General features: G+C 41.0%; 1 protein-coding gene across 3 annotated transcripts in view; it reads right to left on the reverse strand.

Annotated features, from left to right (window-relative positions):
- Positions 1-3699: 3699 nt before the first annotated feature.
- stat4 (signal transducer and activator of transcription 4) overlaps positions 3700-15824 on the reverse strand; it is a 34117-nt gene continuing 21992 nt past the window's right edge. For all 3 annotated transcript variants that reach the window (XM_070553303.1, XM_070553302.1, XM_070553301.1), the window contains exons 24-45: positions 15126-15270; positions 14947-15042; positions 14794-14865; positions 14632-14710; positions 14450-14541; positions 12557-12708; positions 11686-11847; positions 11522-11614; positions 9657-9716; positions 9515-9544; positions 9341-9431; positions 9209-9250; positions 8681-8764; positions 8496-8597; positions 8275-8410; positions 8143-8183; positions 7637-7713; positions 7430-7569; positions 7179-7358; positions 5029-5092; positions 4555-4627; positions 3700-4341 (exon numbers count right to left, since the gene is read on the reverse strand). In XM_070553303.1, the coding sequence (XP_070409404.1) occupies positions 4186-4341; positions 4555-4627; positions 5029-5092; positions 7179-7358; positions 7430-7569; positions 7637-7713; positions 8143-8183; positions 8275-8410; positions 8496-8597; positions 8681-8764; positions 9209-9250; positions 9341-9431; positions 9515-9544; positions 9657-9716; positions 11522-11614; positions 11686-11847; positions 12557-12708; positions 14450-14541; positions 14632-14710; positions 14794-14865; positions 14947-15042; positions 15126-15270 (2167 nt within the window). In that variant the 3' untranslated portion in view covers positions 3700-4185. The remainder of the gene's footprint in view (positions 4342-4554; positions 4628-5028; positions 5093-7178; positions 7359-7429; positions 7570-7636; positions 7714-8142; positions 8184-8274; positions 8411-8495; positions 8598-8680; positions 8765-9208; positions 9251-9340; positions 9432-9514; positions 9545-9656; positions 9717-11521; positions 11615-11685; positions 11848-12556; positions 12709-14449; positions 14542-14631; positions 14711-14793; positions 14866-14946; positions 15043-15125; positions 15271-15824) is intronic.

Here is a 15824-nt window from a genome sequence, read left to right on the forward strand (position 1 = left end):
GCTGACTGCTAGTTGGCAGCAGTGTGCAATGGGTTTTGTTTCCACCATTGAAATGTAAATCCCTCTATTATGGTTCAGATACCTCATCTAAACATGCTACGCATCAGTTTGAACTGTTTATTGAATTTTTGTACAAATGATTCAGTGAAAAAAATCGCTAATATTGTCTGACTGAATGTATCGCAATATATCGTAATAAATTGAATCGTCTCCCCTGTATCGTGATATGTATCGTATCGCTATAATTTCACCAAAGCACATTCCCATTGAACACTGGCAGCTAGGTAGCTATTCACTGTATGTTATGGCAGATCACACATATGCTCATGTGGTCGTTACAAAGAAAAGGAAAGAAAGTCAAGCAGCAGTACATCAAGAGCAACGGCACCAGAAAACTACAGTTAACATCAGCATTTCATTCTCAGCAATGGCGTTATAAAGGGGTATGGGGTGGTCTCTGTGCTGCAGCGGACTTCCGTTTTTCTTGGACATAACTTGCTTTTTATTGCGATTGAAGCCGCCGCACTCAAGTTTTTTTAACAAGCCGCTGCCAAAGGCGTCTTTCCTCTACAGTCCCCGTGCAGCCTCTGGTGATCTGACCTCCAGCTCTAACGGAGAGAAGCTCCTGAAGTGCTGCATCAATCTAGTTTATCATCTCAGCTGGTTCTGTTAACAAAAGTGAAACTAACGGCCGCGTTTACTTTAATTTTCAATAGAGTTGCCGGCCAGAGCTCGGCAGTAACTCCCCACATGATCATGACAACTCCCTCTGTTGCGTAAAGGCGTAATATGCATTAACATGTCAGGCGTTGCGGCAAAATTACTATCAAGCGTGGCTGCATGAAAGGTGCAGAATTCCCACTGTGGCATGCTGCCACGGCGCGTTCATAAGACACACCGTTGCGGCAGTATTACGCTGATTTGCCAGCATGGTGTGTCATTTAAAAAGGGCTTTTGTTTTACGATTGTTCTCACTTACTTAACTGGATGGCAGAAAACTGGTTAGACCTATCAGGAACTGCACTGGAGTGGTTTTCCTTTTCTCTATCTGAGCATTCCTTCTCTGTAGCTGGGAGCTTTCTTCAGCTGAATGAAGATAAGACTGAGATCCTCATCTGTGCCCCAGACAAGCTGATTCCCAAAGTCAGAGACTCTCTTGGTCAGCTTGCTTCCCACACCAAACCTTCTGTCAGGAATCTTGGCATGACCTTTGACCCAGCTCTCACCCTGGATTCTCATGTCAGTTCTCTTGTTCGCTCTTCCTTCTTCCATCTCAGGAACGTTGCTGAGTCCCATTCTGTCCCGCTCTGAAGTTCATCTCCTCACGCTTAGACTACTGCAACTCTCTTTTCACTTACACCCCCAGCAGGTCCCTGAGGTCCAGTGACCAAAGCCTACTGGTTGTGCAGCACCAGGCTAACGATCAAAGGTGACAGATCATCTGCTGCTGTGGTCCCCAGACTCTGGACCTCTCTCCCCCTGAGCCTGAGATCAGTGGACTCAGTGGTCTCCTTTAAACTCACCTGTTCAGGCTTTGGTGGGACCTCCTTTTATTATTGTTGCAAGCCAATTTGCCGGACTAGCTCCACTCTCAATTAGATGTTTTTAAAATCTCAGGTTTGGCCTGCAATCAGTGTAGTGGGCGTGACATTAATTGCCAGTAAACACCCATCCCTATGTAAAGAGATGATTAGCAATCACCAAATTACCCAGGGCTTCTAATTCTGACCAATATATGTTTAAGTAGACACAAGGAAGACTTTAAATTGCACCAGCACACACACACTTGTTAAACAAAGAAAGCAGCCAGCATGAATTGGTTTAACAATAACTGAGAATGAATCCAGACCTGATTTTGTATAATTAACAAGTCTGAGATCAGTCTCAGTTCATCAATTATCATTTTTCTACTTAATTAAAAATGTTTCTCTCATTTAAGATCTTTTAAAAAAATATTTAAAAATGTTGTTTTTGTGAAGCACCTTGTGATTTTATCTTGAGAGGCACTATATAAATATTGATGTTATGGGGCGTATTCACGTATATATAAATATTGATGTTATGTGGCGTATTCACGTATATATAAATATTGATGTTATGTGGCGTATTCACGTATATATAAATATTGATGTTATGTGGCATATTCACGTATATATAAATATTGATGTTATGTGGCGTATTCACGTATATATAAATATGATTTAGCAAAAACTAAACTGACAAATTGCCTACATAATGTCAAAGTACAGGGTAGGCTATCACTCTCAGAGATTTCTAAAATATAAGAAATTCCTGAAAGAGGAAAAACTCTGGATTGCTTTAATTAATGATAAATGACCGGCACTTGTTTAGCGTCTTTATGAGTCAGAGGACTCCAAAATGCTATAGTCTGCCAGGTGGATGCAGATCTCTGAGGCTTATAAAGCTCTGACCCATCAGCACCAATTTATCTCAAAGATTATAAACAACAGAAAATGATTTTATGAATAATTTCTGACTTCCTTTTTTCTTGTCAGTGATAATGTCACATATATCAGTCAGAACACTGATGTACACTGTATGTGATGTATGTACACTGTTCAGTTCTATAAAGTATTTTGTACAGTTTACAATAAATGTTCATTAAAAAGTATAATCCTGCATTTCTATCATCCAAAAACGAACCTTTTAATGTTTTGCTCTGTCCATCTATTTTATACTATGATTTATATTGTAGGGTTTGAGAAATGTAGTGCTTTAAGAGCTCAATATATATTACCTCTACTTATGACCAATAAGCTGTGATACTCTATCTAAATATAGAACATCAACCTGTTTGGTCTTTACGGTGTTTAATCAGAAGATTCTAAGATTCTTTGTTTTATTCAGGGATTGTAAACACTTTGTTTTGATTCAGGAAAGAGTCAGGTTTATAAAAGTAAGAATTTTTTTTAAAACAATTAAAACGAGACAAGTTAACAAACATTTACTGTGAGTGGATGGATCCAGATGGAGCAGGTGTAGTGTATGGTGCCTATGTGTGAATGTGATGTTATCAGAACTTCCGTATCTAGGAAAGCTGAATTCTGGGTGTAGAATAATTTGGTTTGCGTTAAGCTACGAAGTCGATTATTATCAAAAGGCATCAGACGCTATCTGTGTGTCTACTTCACCCGTTCTGGGAGACCCTCTCGTGGATCCGACGGTCAGAGAGGTCGGAAGACCTCTGACACCCAGGTCCAGTAGATTGACCACAGTGCCGACTTATCCAGTCCAGAGTCTCGGGTCACGACAGATGTATGGAACCGCGCGTCTGGGACTCTTTAAGGAGTCGGAACAATATCAGCTTGTTCTGCAGGAACCGTTTGCTGTATCAGCTTCGCAGGTCCAAAAAAGTTTTGACGACGTGTCAAAAGCTTTGATGGGTTAGAGAGGTCTTGCTTCAGATGGCTGGTCTGAAGCTTTCTCAAGAACTGCTGAATCACCAGAGTGATCCAGTTTTAATGTTCTTATGTTATGATTTGTGTAGCCAACCAGAGGTTGACAAGTTGAGGAATATTACCGAGGCAACCTCAGAAACACGCCTTCTTTGATACTGGATGCTCTGATCTGGGGTAAAGGACTATCTGTGTGTCACGTGTTTGACTTAATTTTACTTTGTCCTTGTGTGAGTGCAGATGGTGATGACCTTGTCATATAAACATGCTGACACATATATCAATCAATGTAATCATAACATTCATTTCAAACTTCAATCACTCAAGCACAGACTAATGAAAGCATTTCATTATATTATGATTATTATAAGTAGCAATAAACAAATGTTTATTTAATGATTATTTAACTTTTAAGTTTTAGAAGTTCATATTTAATTTAAGAAATCATTCTTTGATTTAGCAACTAATCCAAGCTGCGAATGTTCCTTATTCAGAGGCATGAAGAATCCTGTAGGATGATAAGGGAAGCTTGGACCTTGAGGAGAGAACATGATTGTTGACAATACGTTATCATGTGTTCAGAGCTGCAGAGAGGCTCTGAGCTCCAGCTGATGGGTTAAAGGCAGGCCGATTTAAAGGGAACACATGCAGTCTCCTGTCTCCATTTTGACCAGATGTTGAACGGTCAAACTGTACCTAAAAACTGACCATTGCAATATAAATGAGGGCACTTTTCTCCTGGCACTGCTCTTTCTGATCCCTGTCTGAATCAGTGATCCATCCCATTCTGGCAGGTGGGAGCAGAACTTTCCAAAATGTCCTGCAGTGATGGTGGGCTGAGTTGAAAAGATGGCCAGAAGATGTCTGATTCAGGTAAGTCGAGTAAGTCTTGAAAAAATTCGTCCATTCTTTGATTGGGGTCATTCTGAACAAAGAAATAAAGATTCAGTTTAAATCTTAAGCAAATTAAATATAAAAAAACAATCCAACTAAAAATGATCAGATTTAACACTGATAACGAAACCATAAAAAACCACCTCTGAAACATTCGAGTATTTTCTAGGTAATTACTCATGTCCACAAATGAAGTTTGGTTGGATAACCAAATAAAAACAACGACAAATTAGCTGAAACTCACACTCTGATCTACGTTGGTGTCGACATCCATCCTGGGGGCCTCCATGGGAGGAGATGGAGGTGGAGTGGGGTGGCTGTTTAAAAATGAATAAAAAAAAATACTATTTACAGTTTTTAAAGTCATTATCAGATAGGAATTTATAATTATGATTTTGAAAGTTAGTACTATGACTTTGTCTCAATCCTTTGAAACCATAACTGAAACGTTTAGAACGGCTAACCTCACAAATATGATTTTTTAAAATCTCAACTTAGAATCCGTAAAAAGAAAATGTATTTTCTTGATTATTAAACAACTAATTTCTCACTCATAATGACCTTTAAGACAGTAATGAAATAAATTTTATCACTATGACTTAAACTTCTAAACATGTCTCTTAATGACCCTCCTGCAGATCCATTTGACTTTTTTATTCTTAGTGACACAAATGGGCTTCTGTACAACGCGGACAAACGCTACAGATAACTGACTTACTTCGATACCACAGTCAGCCTTCTGTGCAGGTATTCTCTACAGTTCTGGTTAGTTGCAGAAGGGCCTGTAGAAGAAAGTTGTGGATTATTAGTCCTTGAACAGAAAATAACACTGAATGCCACTTTATTACGTTGAACACTGCTAGAAGCTTGCCAGTTGAAGAAGGACATATTTTTGACTTTAGAAGTAGGGCGGACACAACCGGCATGAAGACCGGGGCGAGGGGGATCTTTGCAGTAGGTATACAAAAAAATATGTAATATGCAGTTGTTTTCTGCTTTGTCCTAGTGCTCAACCAGTGTCTATTTAACTATTTCGCTGCCAGCCATTTCCTGATCGCTAAAGCCCTTCGCTGCCAGAGTTTCTCACAGTTTTTACTGTTTTTTTAAGAGTGACAGAACGTTGTGCGCTAGGATGATGTAGACACCAAAACAACCAAAACAAAGCAGAGACTCACCTCTTACATCAGAAAGCATCCACGTGTTTCGAGCGTTATCCGTTCTTTCATAATCTGTGGTCGAATCGTGATCGGCAGACGCTTTTCCGGTTCGCGCCTCACTTTTTTTTTTTTTTTTTTTTACAGGAAAGGCCCAAAACAATCTCCTAACACATGGATTTTCTGCTTCCTGATCATGTGACATGTGACGTATGCGGATGAAGATCGGCTTCAGAGTTGAGATGTTTGTTCTCATGGCGCGGGGGCTTTTCCGACTCCCACACAGTAAAAAAAATGCCAATGACGACTTTAGTGAACGGTTGGATTTAAAATGATGACTAGTTGTCAATAGGGTTGTCACGGTAACCGGTGTAGCGGTAAACCCCGGTAAAAACGTTGACAATAATAATAACCGTCTTGTTTTTAAAAAAAAAAACGATATTATCTCGGTGGATTACCGAGGCTGTGGTGTAGGCGCGGTGACCCTTACCAGCCACCGTATCATCTGCTGAAGTTGCCGGCGGCACCTGCGCGCTTTGTTGTTTACAACCAAAACTTTCTTGAAGCTAAAGCTGAAATAATGGCCAGAGGAGGAGACGGCAGCACTCAGGACATTTATTATCCCTCAAAGAAGACAAAGTGGGAAGTACGGGCATCTTTTGGATATTTGAAGAATGCCGAGGGACAGTTGATAGAAGACGGCTATCCTGTTTGCAGCACTTGCAGAAAAAGTGTCTGTGAAAGGCAGCAACACTTCAAATCTCATGACACATCTGCGTGACCATCACCCACAACTCTACAGTCAACGCAAGGCAAGCTAACGTTAGCTTTGGGTTTGGGTTGAGGGAGAATGCAACGAGTCGCTATATAAAGCAGCCGCAGCGCCGCTACCTGCATATAAACCGTGTCGCGGACACCCCCATGTTGAAATGACGCTATGCATTGCGGGGCTCCCAGGGGCAGATAAGAGTTGGTCTCTCTCCGAGAATAATTATGAATTTAACAATGATTACTGCCTGATGACATTTTCCCACATCTGCAAAGCTCACTGGAAGGACACAAACCGAGGACAATATTTTCCTGATATAGGGTTTATTACTCAAGTAAGGGTAAAAAAAGTATCTGATTAGAAGGCTACTTGAGTACTGAGTATCATCTGATCTAATATTTTTAAAATGATGACATCAAACAGACATAAAATAAGAAGTTATGGGCAAATATTGGTATTTTAAAGACTAAAGGGGAAACATGTAAACAAATAAACAACATAATTACAAAATAACACATTTTAGACAAAATTTAGACACAAACTGAGGACAATATTTCCTGACATACAGGGTTTCTTTAATTGTGTGAAAATGTAGCACGTTTAAAAAAAATACCGCGATAATACCGAAAACCGTGGTAATTTTGGTCACAATAACCGTGAGGTTACATTTTCACACCGTGACAACCCTAGTTGTCAGTGGCAGTGAATGAGTTAAGATAGCGTAATATTGACATTGGGACAAAAATTTACTTTGGAAAAAGTGGGGGGGACATGTCCCCCCCCCCCCCCAAAAAAGCTACATCCATACTGGACAGAGGTCAAACCACTAATTTACTAATTTCTCAAGAAATGCAAACCAGTTTGAATTAATTACTATTTTAAATAACATAATTCAGCTGCTTCTTGGTACCCCAGCTCAGAAATAAGAAGTTAACTAAACTGTACCTGGGACTTTGTAGTAGCGTCCGAAAGCCGTGTCTTTGGGGATGTCGGGGTAAAGATACATCAGAGGGTTATAGGAGCTATAACCTTGGGCAGTCAGAGTGTAGTGATTGATAGCGTCAGGTAGAGACAAAACCGACAACTCTTTCTTGGTGTAGGGCTGAACCGCATGCACATGAGCCTCTACAGAAGAACCAACAGACAAGAATGAATTTGATTGCTTTCGGTTGAGTTTAAAATGATCAGAAACAAACCTCCACTGGAGTGATCGACCCAGCTGAAGGTGACGGCTCCGTCTCTGATGCTCTCACTAAAGCGGATCAGAAAGGTCCCGGTCGCTTTAGTCTGCAACAAGAATTTCGTTCTCTCCCGGCCCACGAAGCCCATGATGGATCTGAAATCCACATCCAGAACATGAACCATAAAAAGCAACTTAATAGTGGTGATCAGAGAGCACTTACCCGTCCTGCCAGAGATCAGACAGGTACTTATTTATCAGATCCAGGATCCCGTCGACCCAAATCCAGGTACTTTCATCCTAGTGCACAAGAAGGAGGGAGACTGAAGTCTGTGAAAGGTTTCAATTAATTTGTGTGAATCAATGACAAATGTAAAAATAAAATATCTACTAAAAAATCAGATTTCAAAACCAGAATCTCTGGGGTCATGTCTGCTTTTAGATGTGATTAAACAAATCTTAAAAACTAGAGGATAAAACTGAGTTGTACAGTATATCTTTAATTTATATAATATTGGATTTTGCTGGAACCTTTTCATCTTTAGAACAAAAACTCTCAAATATTCATAAGTGACAGCAACGTGCACAAAGATTTTGCTGTTTATGTGTAAATTCAAAAGTGACTTTCAGAAATGCAGAAGCCTAAAATAAATGCGCCTCCACGTGTATCTGCTTTTCACCAGGCTTTAATGAACTGAAATCAAATAAGAAAGAAAAAAAAGATTTCACCTTAGTGAACTTGCTCCAGGTTACAAGACCTTCGGGATCATCTGTGACCCAAAAACATGGTTAGTTTGGATCGGACGTGCATAGCACCACTGGGTTTTAACCACACAGATGTGGTGGTGGTATCAATCTCACCAACAAATTTGTCTCTGAGCTCTGAGAGCTGGTGCTCATCGAGGTTCCGCTGACCAACGGACAGGAACTGCCAGCTGAGGATCTGAGACAGCTGCTGCCAGGCCACCGGAGGAGGAGCAGCAAACAGTGACAGGTCCTGCAGGACAAAGTCACACTACTGCTATTGTCCCAGCAGATGATGACGACTGTTGTTCAGCTGTGAAGAGGTGGACTGGATTTACCATTGAAGCACTGGTGCACAGCATGTTCCACCACATGATGGAGGCCCAGGCACTGGGAACCTGGTTGGAACTGGAGATGACAACCACAGGCAGAGAGCTCGCCTGCACCAAGGGACACCAGCAGAGAAGCTCTCAGGCTACATGTCTTCATGTCCTAAACTACACTCCGTAGCAGCGGCCCTCACCTCGATGTTAAACGTCTGTCCAGCGTGTGTCAGCGTCGTCACGAATCGAATGACATGAAGTTCTTCGGTAACTCCAAGATGACTCTGATAGACAAAAATAAATAACTATGGCAGAAACATCCTGATGGGGACTTTAATGCAGATTTCTGTGTAAATTATCAATAAATCCCTTTCTTTGAACAACCTCTGCTGAGAGGAATGTTTATTACATTTTATTTTATAAATCATGATTTTGGCATCAGTCAGACATCTACATGAAACTTTTAGATTATTTGGTAACTTAAACCTCACCAGCAGCAGTAGGACGTAGCACTTTTGGTGCCTCTGGTGGTCAGTTTATTTATATTTCTGACTAAATGAAAGCATAGTAAGAGTATTGGCTTTTCAGGAACGTCTGTGTGAGATAGGAATTATTTATAACCTTTTTGTGCAGAAACATGCAGAAAATTTCTAACGAGGAGCAGATCACAGTCACTGGTCCTGATGAGCTGAGTCTGTTTTAAATGTTTTAAGTTAATTTTCTCTTACCTCGCTCAAACCTTTTTTTCTTGCTTTCTTTTCCTTAATTGACTGAAGAAAAACAAATTATTGCAACTAATAAAATCTCTGATACAAAAACCTTTTTAATTTCAGGCTTTTATCTGTTTCGGAGTTTCGCACCATGTGTTCGAACTGTGCCATCAGCCCTCCATCTGGTGTGTCCACATCTAACACCTTGCTGTTATCACTGGTGAAGTCAAAGAGACGAAACCTATAAACAAAAATTATTCACAATTAGGTTTTATTTCTTTAAATGCAAAAACACTTTCACATTAAATCAGGGCACATCCTTACCCACTGACGGTTTTGGCTTCTTCAACATCCCTGGTTTAGAAAGAATAAGGATAATTTTTGTTCAAACAAAATCTGAAAATGCTCAACTTTGATGAGCATTTTGTTTTTTCAGTAAATAATAGTGTGTCAGTAATTAACTCACTTGTCAAATACAGGTTTGACTTTGAGCAGACCATTAAAAACAGGAAGGTTTGCCAGGAACCTGAGTGATGACAAGCAGAAGCAAAACAGCCTGCTGCTTCAAGCCAGTTTCTGGATAAATAAATACCAAATATACAGGTGCTGGCCAGTAAATTAGAATATCATCAAAAGGTTGAAAATATTTCAGTAATTCCATTCAAAACGTGAAACTTGTACATTATATTCATGCAATGCACACAGACCAATGTATTTCCGATGTTTATTACGTTTAATTTTGATATTTATAGGTGACAACCAATGAAAACATCAAATCTGGTATCTCAGAAAATTAGAATATTCTAAAGGCCAATGAAAAAATGTTTGTTTCTCTAATGTTGGCCAACTGAAAAGAATGAACATGAAAAGAATGTGCATGTATAGCACTCAATACTTAGTCGGGGCTCCTTTTGCCTCAATAACTGCAGTAATGCGGCGTGGCATGGACTCGATCAGTCTGTGGCACTGCTCAGGTGTTATGAGAGCCCAGGTTGCTCTGATAGTCGTCTTCAGCTCCTCTGCATTGTTGGGTCTAGCGTATTGCATCCTCCGCTTCACAATACCCCATAGATTTTCTATGGGGTTAAGGTCAGGCGAGTTTGCTGGCCAATCAAGGACAGGGATACCATGGTCCTTGAACCAGGTGCTGGTGGTTTTGGCACTGTGTGCAGGTGCCAAGTCCTGTTGAAAGGTGAAGTCTGCATCCCCATAAAGTTGGTCAGCAGCAGGAAGCATGAAGTGCTCTAAAACTTCCTGGTAGACGGCTGCATTGACCCTGGACCTCAGGAAACAGAGTGGGCCAACACCGGCAGATGACATGGCACCCCACACCATCACTGACGGTGGAAACTTTACACTGGACCTCATGCAACGTGGATTCTGTGCTTCTTCGCTCTTCCTCCAGACTCTGGGTCCTTGATTTCCAAAGGAAATGCAGAACTTGCTTTCATCAGAAAACATAACTTTGGACCACTCAGCATCAGTCCAGTCCTTTTTGTCCTTGGCCCAGGCGAGACGCTTCTTGCGCTGTTTCTTGTTCAAGAGTGGCTTGACACACGGAATGCGACACCTGAATCCCATGTCTTTCATGAGTCTCCTCGTGGTGGTTCTTGAAGCGCTGACTCCAGCTGCAGTCCACTCTTTGTGGATCTCCCCCACATTTTTGAATGGGTTTGTCGTCACAATTCTCTGCAGGGTGCGGTTATCCCTAGAGCTTGTACACTTTTTTCTACCACATTTTTTCCGTCCCTTCGCCTGTCTGTTAATGTGCTTGGACACAGAGCTCTGCGAACAGCCAGCTTCTTTAGCAATCACCTTTTGTGTCTTGCCCTCCTTGTGCAAGGTGTCAATGATTGTCTTTTGGACAGCTGTTAAGTCAGAAGTCTTCCCCATGATTGTGGTGCCTTCAAAACAAGACTGAGGGACCTTTTAAAGGCCTTTGCAGGTGTTTTGAGTAAATCAGCTGATTAGAGTGGCAGCAGGTGTCTTCTATATTCAGCCTTTTCAGAATATTCTAATTTTTTGAGATACCAAATTTGGAGTTTTCATTAGTTGTCACTTATGAATATCAAATTTAAATGTAATGAACATTGGAAATACATTGGTCTGTGTGCATTGCATGAATATAATGTACAAGTTTCACGTTTTGAATGGAATTACTGAAATATTTTCAACCTTTTGATGATATTCTAATTTACTGGCCAGCACCTGTATTTGACATCAGCTGCAAATATAAGTACTCCATCAGCTGCCTTTTCTGGACAATGAACACATTAAACTGCAGCTTTGCATAAATACTGTTTCAGCTGAGTTTAAATTTACTTTCATTACCTGACTGTCACCTTGAAGCGCACCATAGTTTTCAGGATGAGAGGCCGATGTGGTAAATTCAGCATGATGGGTTGTTTCTCGACCACTAGAGAACTACAAACAACAAACGCATCCAACTTTATTGCTGTTTTGCTAAATATGAAGAAAGAGCCTTGATAACTTACTTTGTAAGTAGTTTTGTGATCAAGGACAGAACGAATTTGTTCAGTTCTGCAACAGAAGCAGAGAGTTTGGAGGGTTCCGAGCTGCTGTATTTGTTGTTCTGGTCTTGCAGGTTCTGCAGCTGCTCGCGGACTCCAAATAGAACCTCAGCAATGGCTGTAAACCTGCGATCAGGACATCAACACAGGATCATAAAAAGACCTCACAGACAGGTCAACTCAGATCCGGGGCCCTCGTTTATAAAACTTTGCGTAGAATCCTTACTAAAATCTACTTATGCTCAGCAAAAAAAAAAAAGTGCTTACGCAAACTCCTTTTCCAACCTTATGCAGTTCTTCATCCAGTTTCTGGACTCTTCCTGGAAATGTGCTCAGGTGTTTTTGGATCACATCCCACCTCCTACACGCCTACCCTCTGCCATAAATGGTCAGTGCAAAGCACTTTATGAATACGCTGCATAGTAATTTCACAGGTTACCATGGCAACCTACACTCAATCAAGATGCTTGATATCTGGTGTCCAAGCCTGTAAGCAAATTCCTGCTGGAACAAGCTGGTTGCAGAAAACTCGATAAGGGCACCATGTACTCAGTTTGCAGCGGTGAAGTTTTGGTTCATAGTTTGATTAACAACAGATGTGCTGTCACTCGTCACAAGTGCAGCTTAAATTCACCATTTCAACATCTGCACTGCCAGTTTCCCCACCTCTAAAATGTGCTTATGCCAGGTCCAAAGTTTGCTTAAAGTTGTGCATTTTCTTCCCTCACGTTTTTTTGCATTAAATTACAACGTTTGGGTGGAGAATGACTTATGTAATTTTCAGACCCCAGTTTGTGTGTAAGCAAGCTTTGTGAATGAGACCCTAGAGCTTTACCACTTCTGGAGGAGCCCCAGACTGGTGTCCATTGGACCTCCAATACAAGACAGCTGTTGTCGGTACTTCCACTCAGGCAGCTCCACGTCAGTGAGAGTCGCCACTGTTTGGGCTGTCTGGTTTAAAAGATTCACCAAACGCTGCACCACAATCTGTGAAACCCAAAGAAGAGTGCATTAAGCATAAAATCTAGACTACTTTCTGATCTTCTTTAAACAAGAATGACTAGGGGTCTCATGTATCAAACATGGCGTAGAATCCTTATTAAATCCGTACTGAAGCTCAGCAAAAAAAAAAGTTCTTACGCCAAGTAGGTTTGTGATCTATCAAACATGGAGGACGCACAGAAGAAAAGAAGAAAATATCATTTCTATAGCGCCTCTCAAGATAAAAATCACGAGGCGCTTAAAGCTGCACACAATCTCTGCTTCATAAATCAGAGACTATCTAGAATGTTTCTCAGCTGCATTTTAGTCACATCCCGCCCTCGCCACGCCCACTTACTGCCATAAATGGTCAATGCAAAGTACCTTGCGGATCTCATGCATATACATAAGCCGGCTGTTGGAGCGCTACGCCAATGACATGGCGACCATAGATCAAGGCAGATAAAGGAAGCGCTATTTCACAGAAGCAGAAGTTGAGGTACCTGTGGGTGAGGTGGAGAAATGAAAGGAAGTGCTTTTGCAAAACAAATAAGAGAAAATCCACGGAGTGGCACAGCGTTGCTGAAGCCGTCAATGCTGAGTTCTTCAGAGAGATCTGTGGCGGATATAAAAACAATGGCCCAATCGGGATTCAATCCCCAGACTCCCGGGTGAAAGGCACGCGCGCTAACCAGTCAGCCAAACAGAGATCTTCCTTGTCCAAGTAGCCAGGGTGCATGATCAATCGGGTCACAGTGACAGGACACACACACACACACACTGTCACAGACGCATGACATTCTGTCTCAATCAGTCCCCCTGCTGATATTCTGCATTCCGTATTCTGCGCTTCAGACTGTGTGTGTGTGTGTGTGTGTGTGTGCGTGTGTGTGCGTGTGCATGTGCGCATGCGTGTGCGGGGGGGGGGGGGGGTTGTTCTGTGTGCACACAAAGCGGTACCAGTGATAATGCTGCTGGAATTCATAACTATCTTCTCAGCAGCAGAACTGCAGGTGCTCTCCATGTCCAAATGTGTGTAAGCCAGGTCCTTAGTCAACTTAAAGTTGTGCACATTTTTCCGCTAAGTTTTCTCAAAGTTCGCGTGGAAAGTTGCTTACGCAGTTTTCCGACACCGTTTTGTGCGTCAGCAAGCTTGATAAATGAGGCCCCAGGTTGCTCAGTGAAAACAACAAATCGTGTAATGTGGAGTTCCACTTGGCTCTACTCTTGGATCCCTTGCATTGAACTTTTGAATGCTGAACAAAAAGAACCAAATTATTCCAGTTTTACAACACAAATGTTGCCCCTTCTCAAGTCACCTTTACGGGATTTCATAAGGAGTCTGGATTTTACAGAACTAAACAAATTTATTCTGATGCGACTGAAGCTAAGAAAAAACATAAACTTCTGTGTTCAGATTAATTATTTTAATTTTAAAATATTGAGCAGAAACCAAACCAAATTTTGGGAATCATTGTGGACTCCGACCAGAATTTAAATCTGTTAAATGGTTCAGGAAAACAAGTATTCAAATCTGCTGCTGATGGAGAACTCAGGTCCTGCAACTTTCTAATTGAATCAGCAGCGCCTTGGGCTTCCTGACAGGGTTGCGGAAGGCACTTTATAAATAAAGCTTTGATTGATTGATTGATTGAATCTTTAAAATGGTTAAAATAAAAAAGTTTGCTTTAAAAATTTGTCTTTACTTGACTTCATTTAAAAAGATTTTCATTCTGCCTAGGACAACCTGCTTTGTACGTGTGATTATGTTAGCCCGCTTGAGACATTCCCCTTCCACCATTTGGACTTTGGATTCAGCCACTTGGATGTTCTGCTCCACTGGTAATAGAAAACCAAAAAGATTCCTGTTAAACACAGAGACTGTGATGCCGCAGCCATGCTGCCTGCTTTTCGTGTTTCCTGTCACACCTTTGCTTTGCCATGTTTGCTGGAAGAAGTCGAGCTTTTCATTCAGACCATCCAGCGTTTTGATCTCCTTCTTCAGTTCCTGCATCACAGTTCACAGGATAGGAAGCAATCAGCTCTTAAGTCCTCTGAACAGGGGAAAAGATGCTGCTTGTGAGAGTTTACCGAAATCTGCCACTTCAGTCCAGTGACTTTGTTGTTCACCTCTCTCCATTTTAGCGGCATGCCCAAATTATTCTGACAAAAAGATTTATTTCACGTTTTAAAGAGTCAGGTACATTTGTGTCTCCTTACAAAAGAAGAACTTTAATGACTCACCTGAGCTGTAGTGACTGAAGAGAGGATTTTCTTCTCCTCATTTAAGCAGTCTGACATAATTAAAGCCAAGTTCACCGGCTGACCCTGAAAGTGTTCCTAACAACAGAAAGCTACTCTAAAGTCTGGCAAAGCAAAGTAGAAAAAATTTAGAATTTGAATTACACCATATTTTCTCCTACCATCAAGTAGTCCATCATCCTTCTAAAATCTGGTCCCTCCAGGATGTTGTTCTCCTGGACAGAACGGTTCCAGAGTTCCTCCAAATAATCCAGCAAAGCCTGGAAACAGGTTCTTGCTGCAGTTTCACTCTCAGCTGCTGAAAGCCTGACCCAGAAGCGCAAACAGTTAAAGTCTGGATGAACCTCACACGAACAGATAAAACTTGAAAACAAACTAAGGAGGAGTTTATTTTACCACTTTTAAAATTAATTAGGGCTCCACTTAATAATTGTAGCCTCCGGAAATGGTCTGTTTTTCAGTCTACAGGTCACCTCTTCAGTATGGGTCATTTGGAGACGCAAGTCTCCAACTGGAGCTCTAATCTACAGAAGAGGCTGTTGCTTCAGTCCTTCCAGGCTCATTCTTATCTAAGACTGGTTTTTATTCACAGCACAAGACAGAAGAACCTTTAAAACTTATAAGTTAAATAATCATTAAATAAACGTTTGTTTATTGTCACTTATAATAATTATAATATAAATGAAATAGTTTGATTAATCTGTGAAATGAAGCATTACATTGATTTATATATGGATCAGTAATGTTTGATATGACAAGGCCATCACCATCTACACTCACACAAGGTTCATCAAGGACAAATTAAAGTTGAGTCAAATGCGTGACACATCGATATTTTCTTACCCACAAATCAGAACCTC

This window comes from Nothobranchius furzeri, chromosome 7 (genome assembly GCF_043380555.1).
Source record: "Nothobranchius furzeri strain GRZ-AD chromosome 7, NfurGRZ-RIMD1, whole genome shotgun sequence".
Classification (NCBI taxonomy): domain Eukaryota; kingdom Metazoa; phylum Chordata; class Actinopteri; order Cyprinodontiformes; family Nothobranchiidae; genus Nothobranchius; species Nothobranchius furzeri.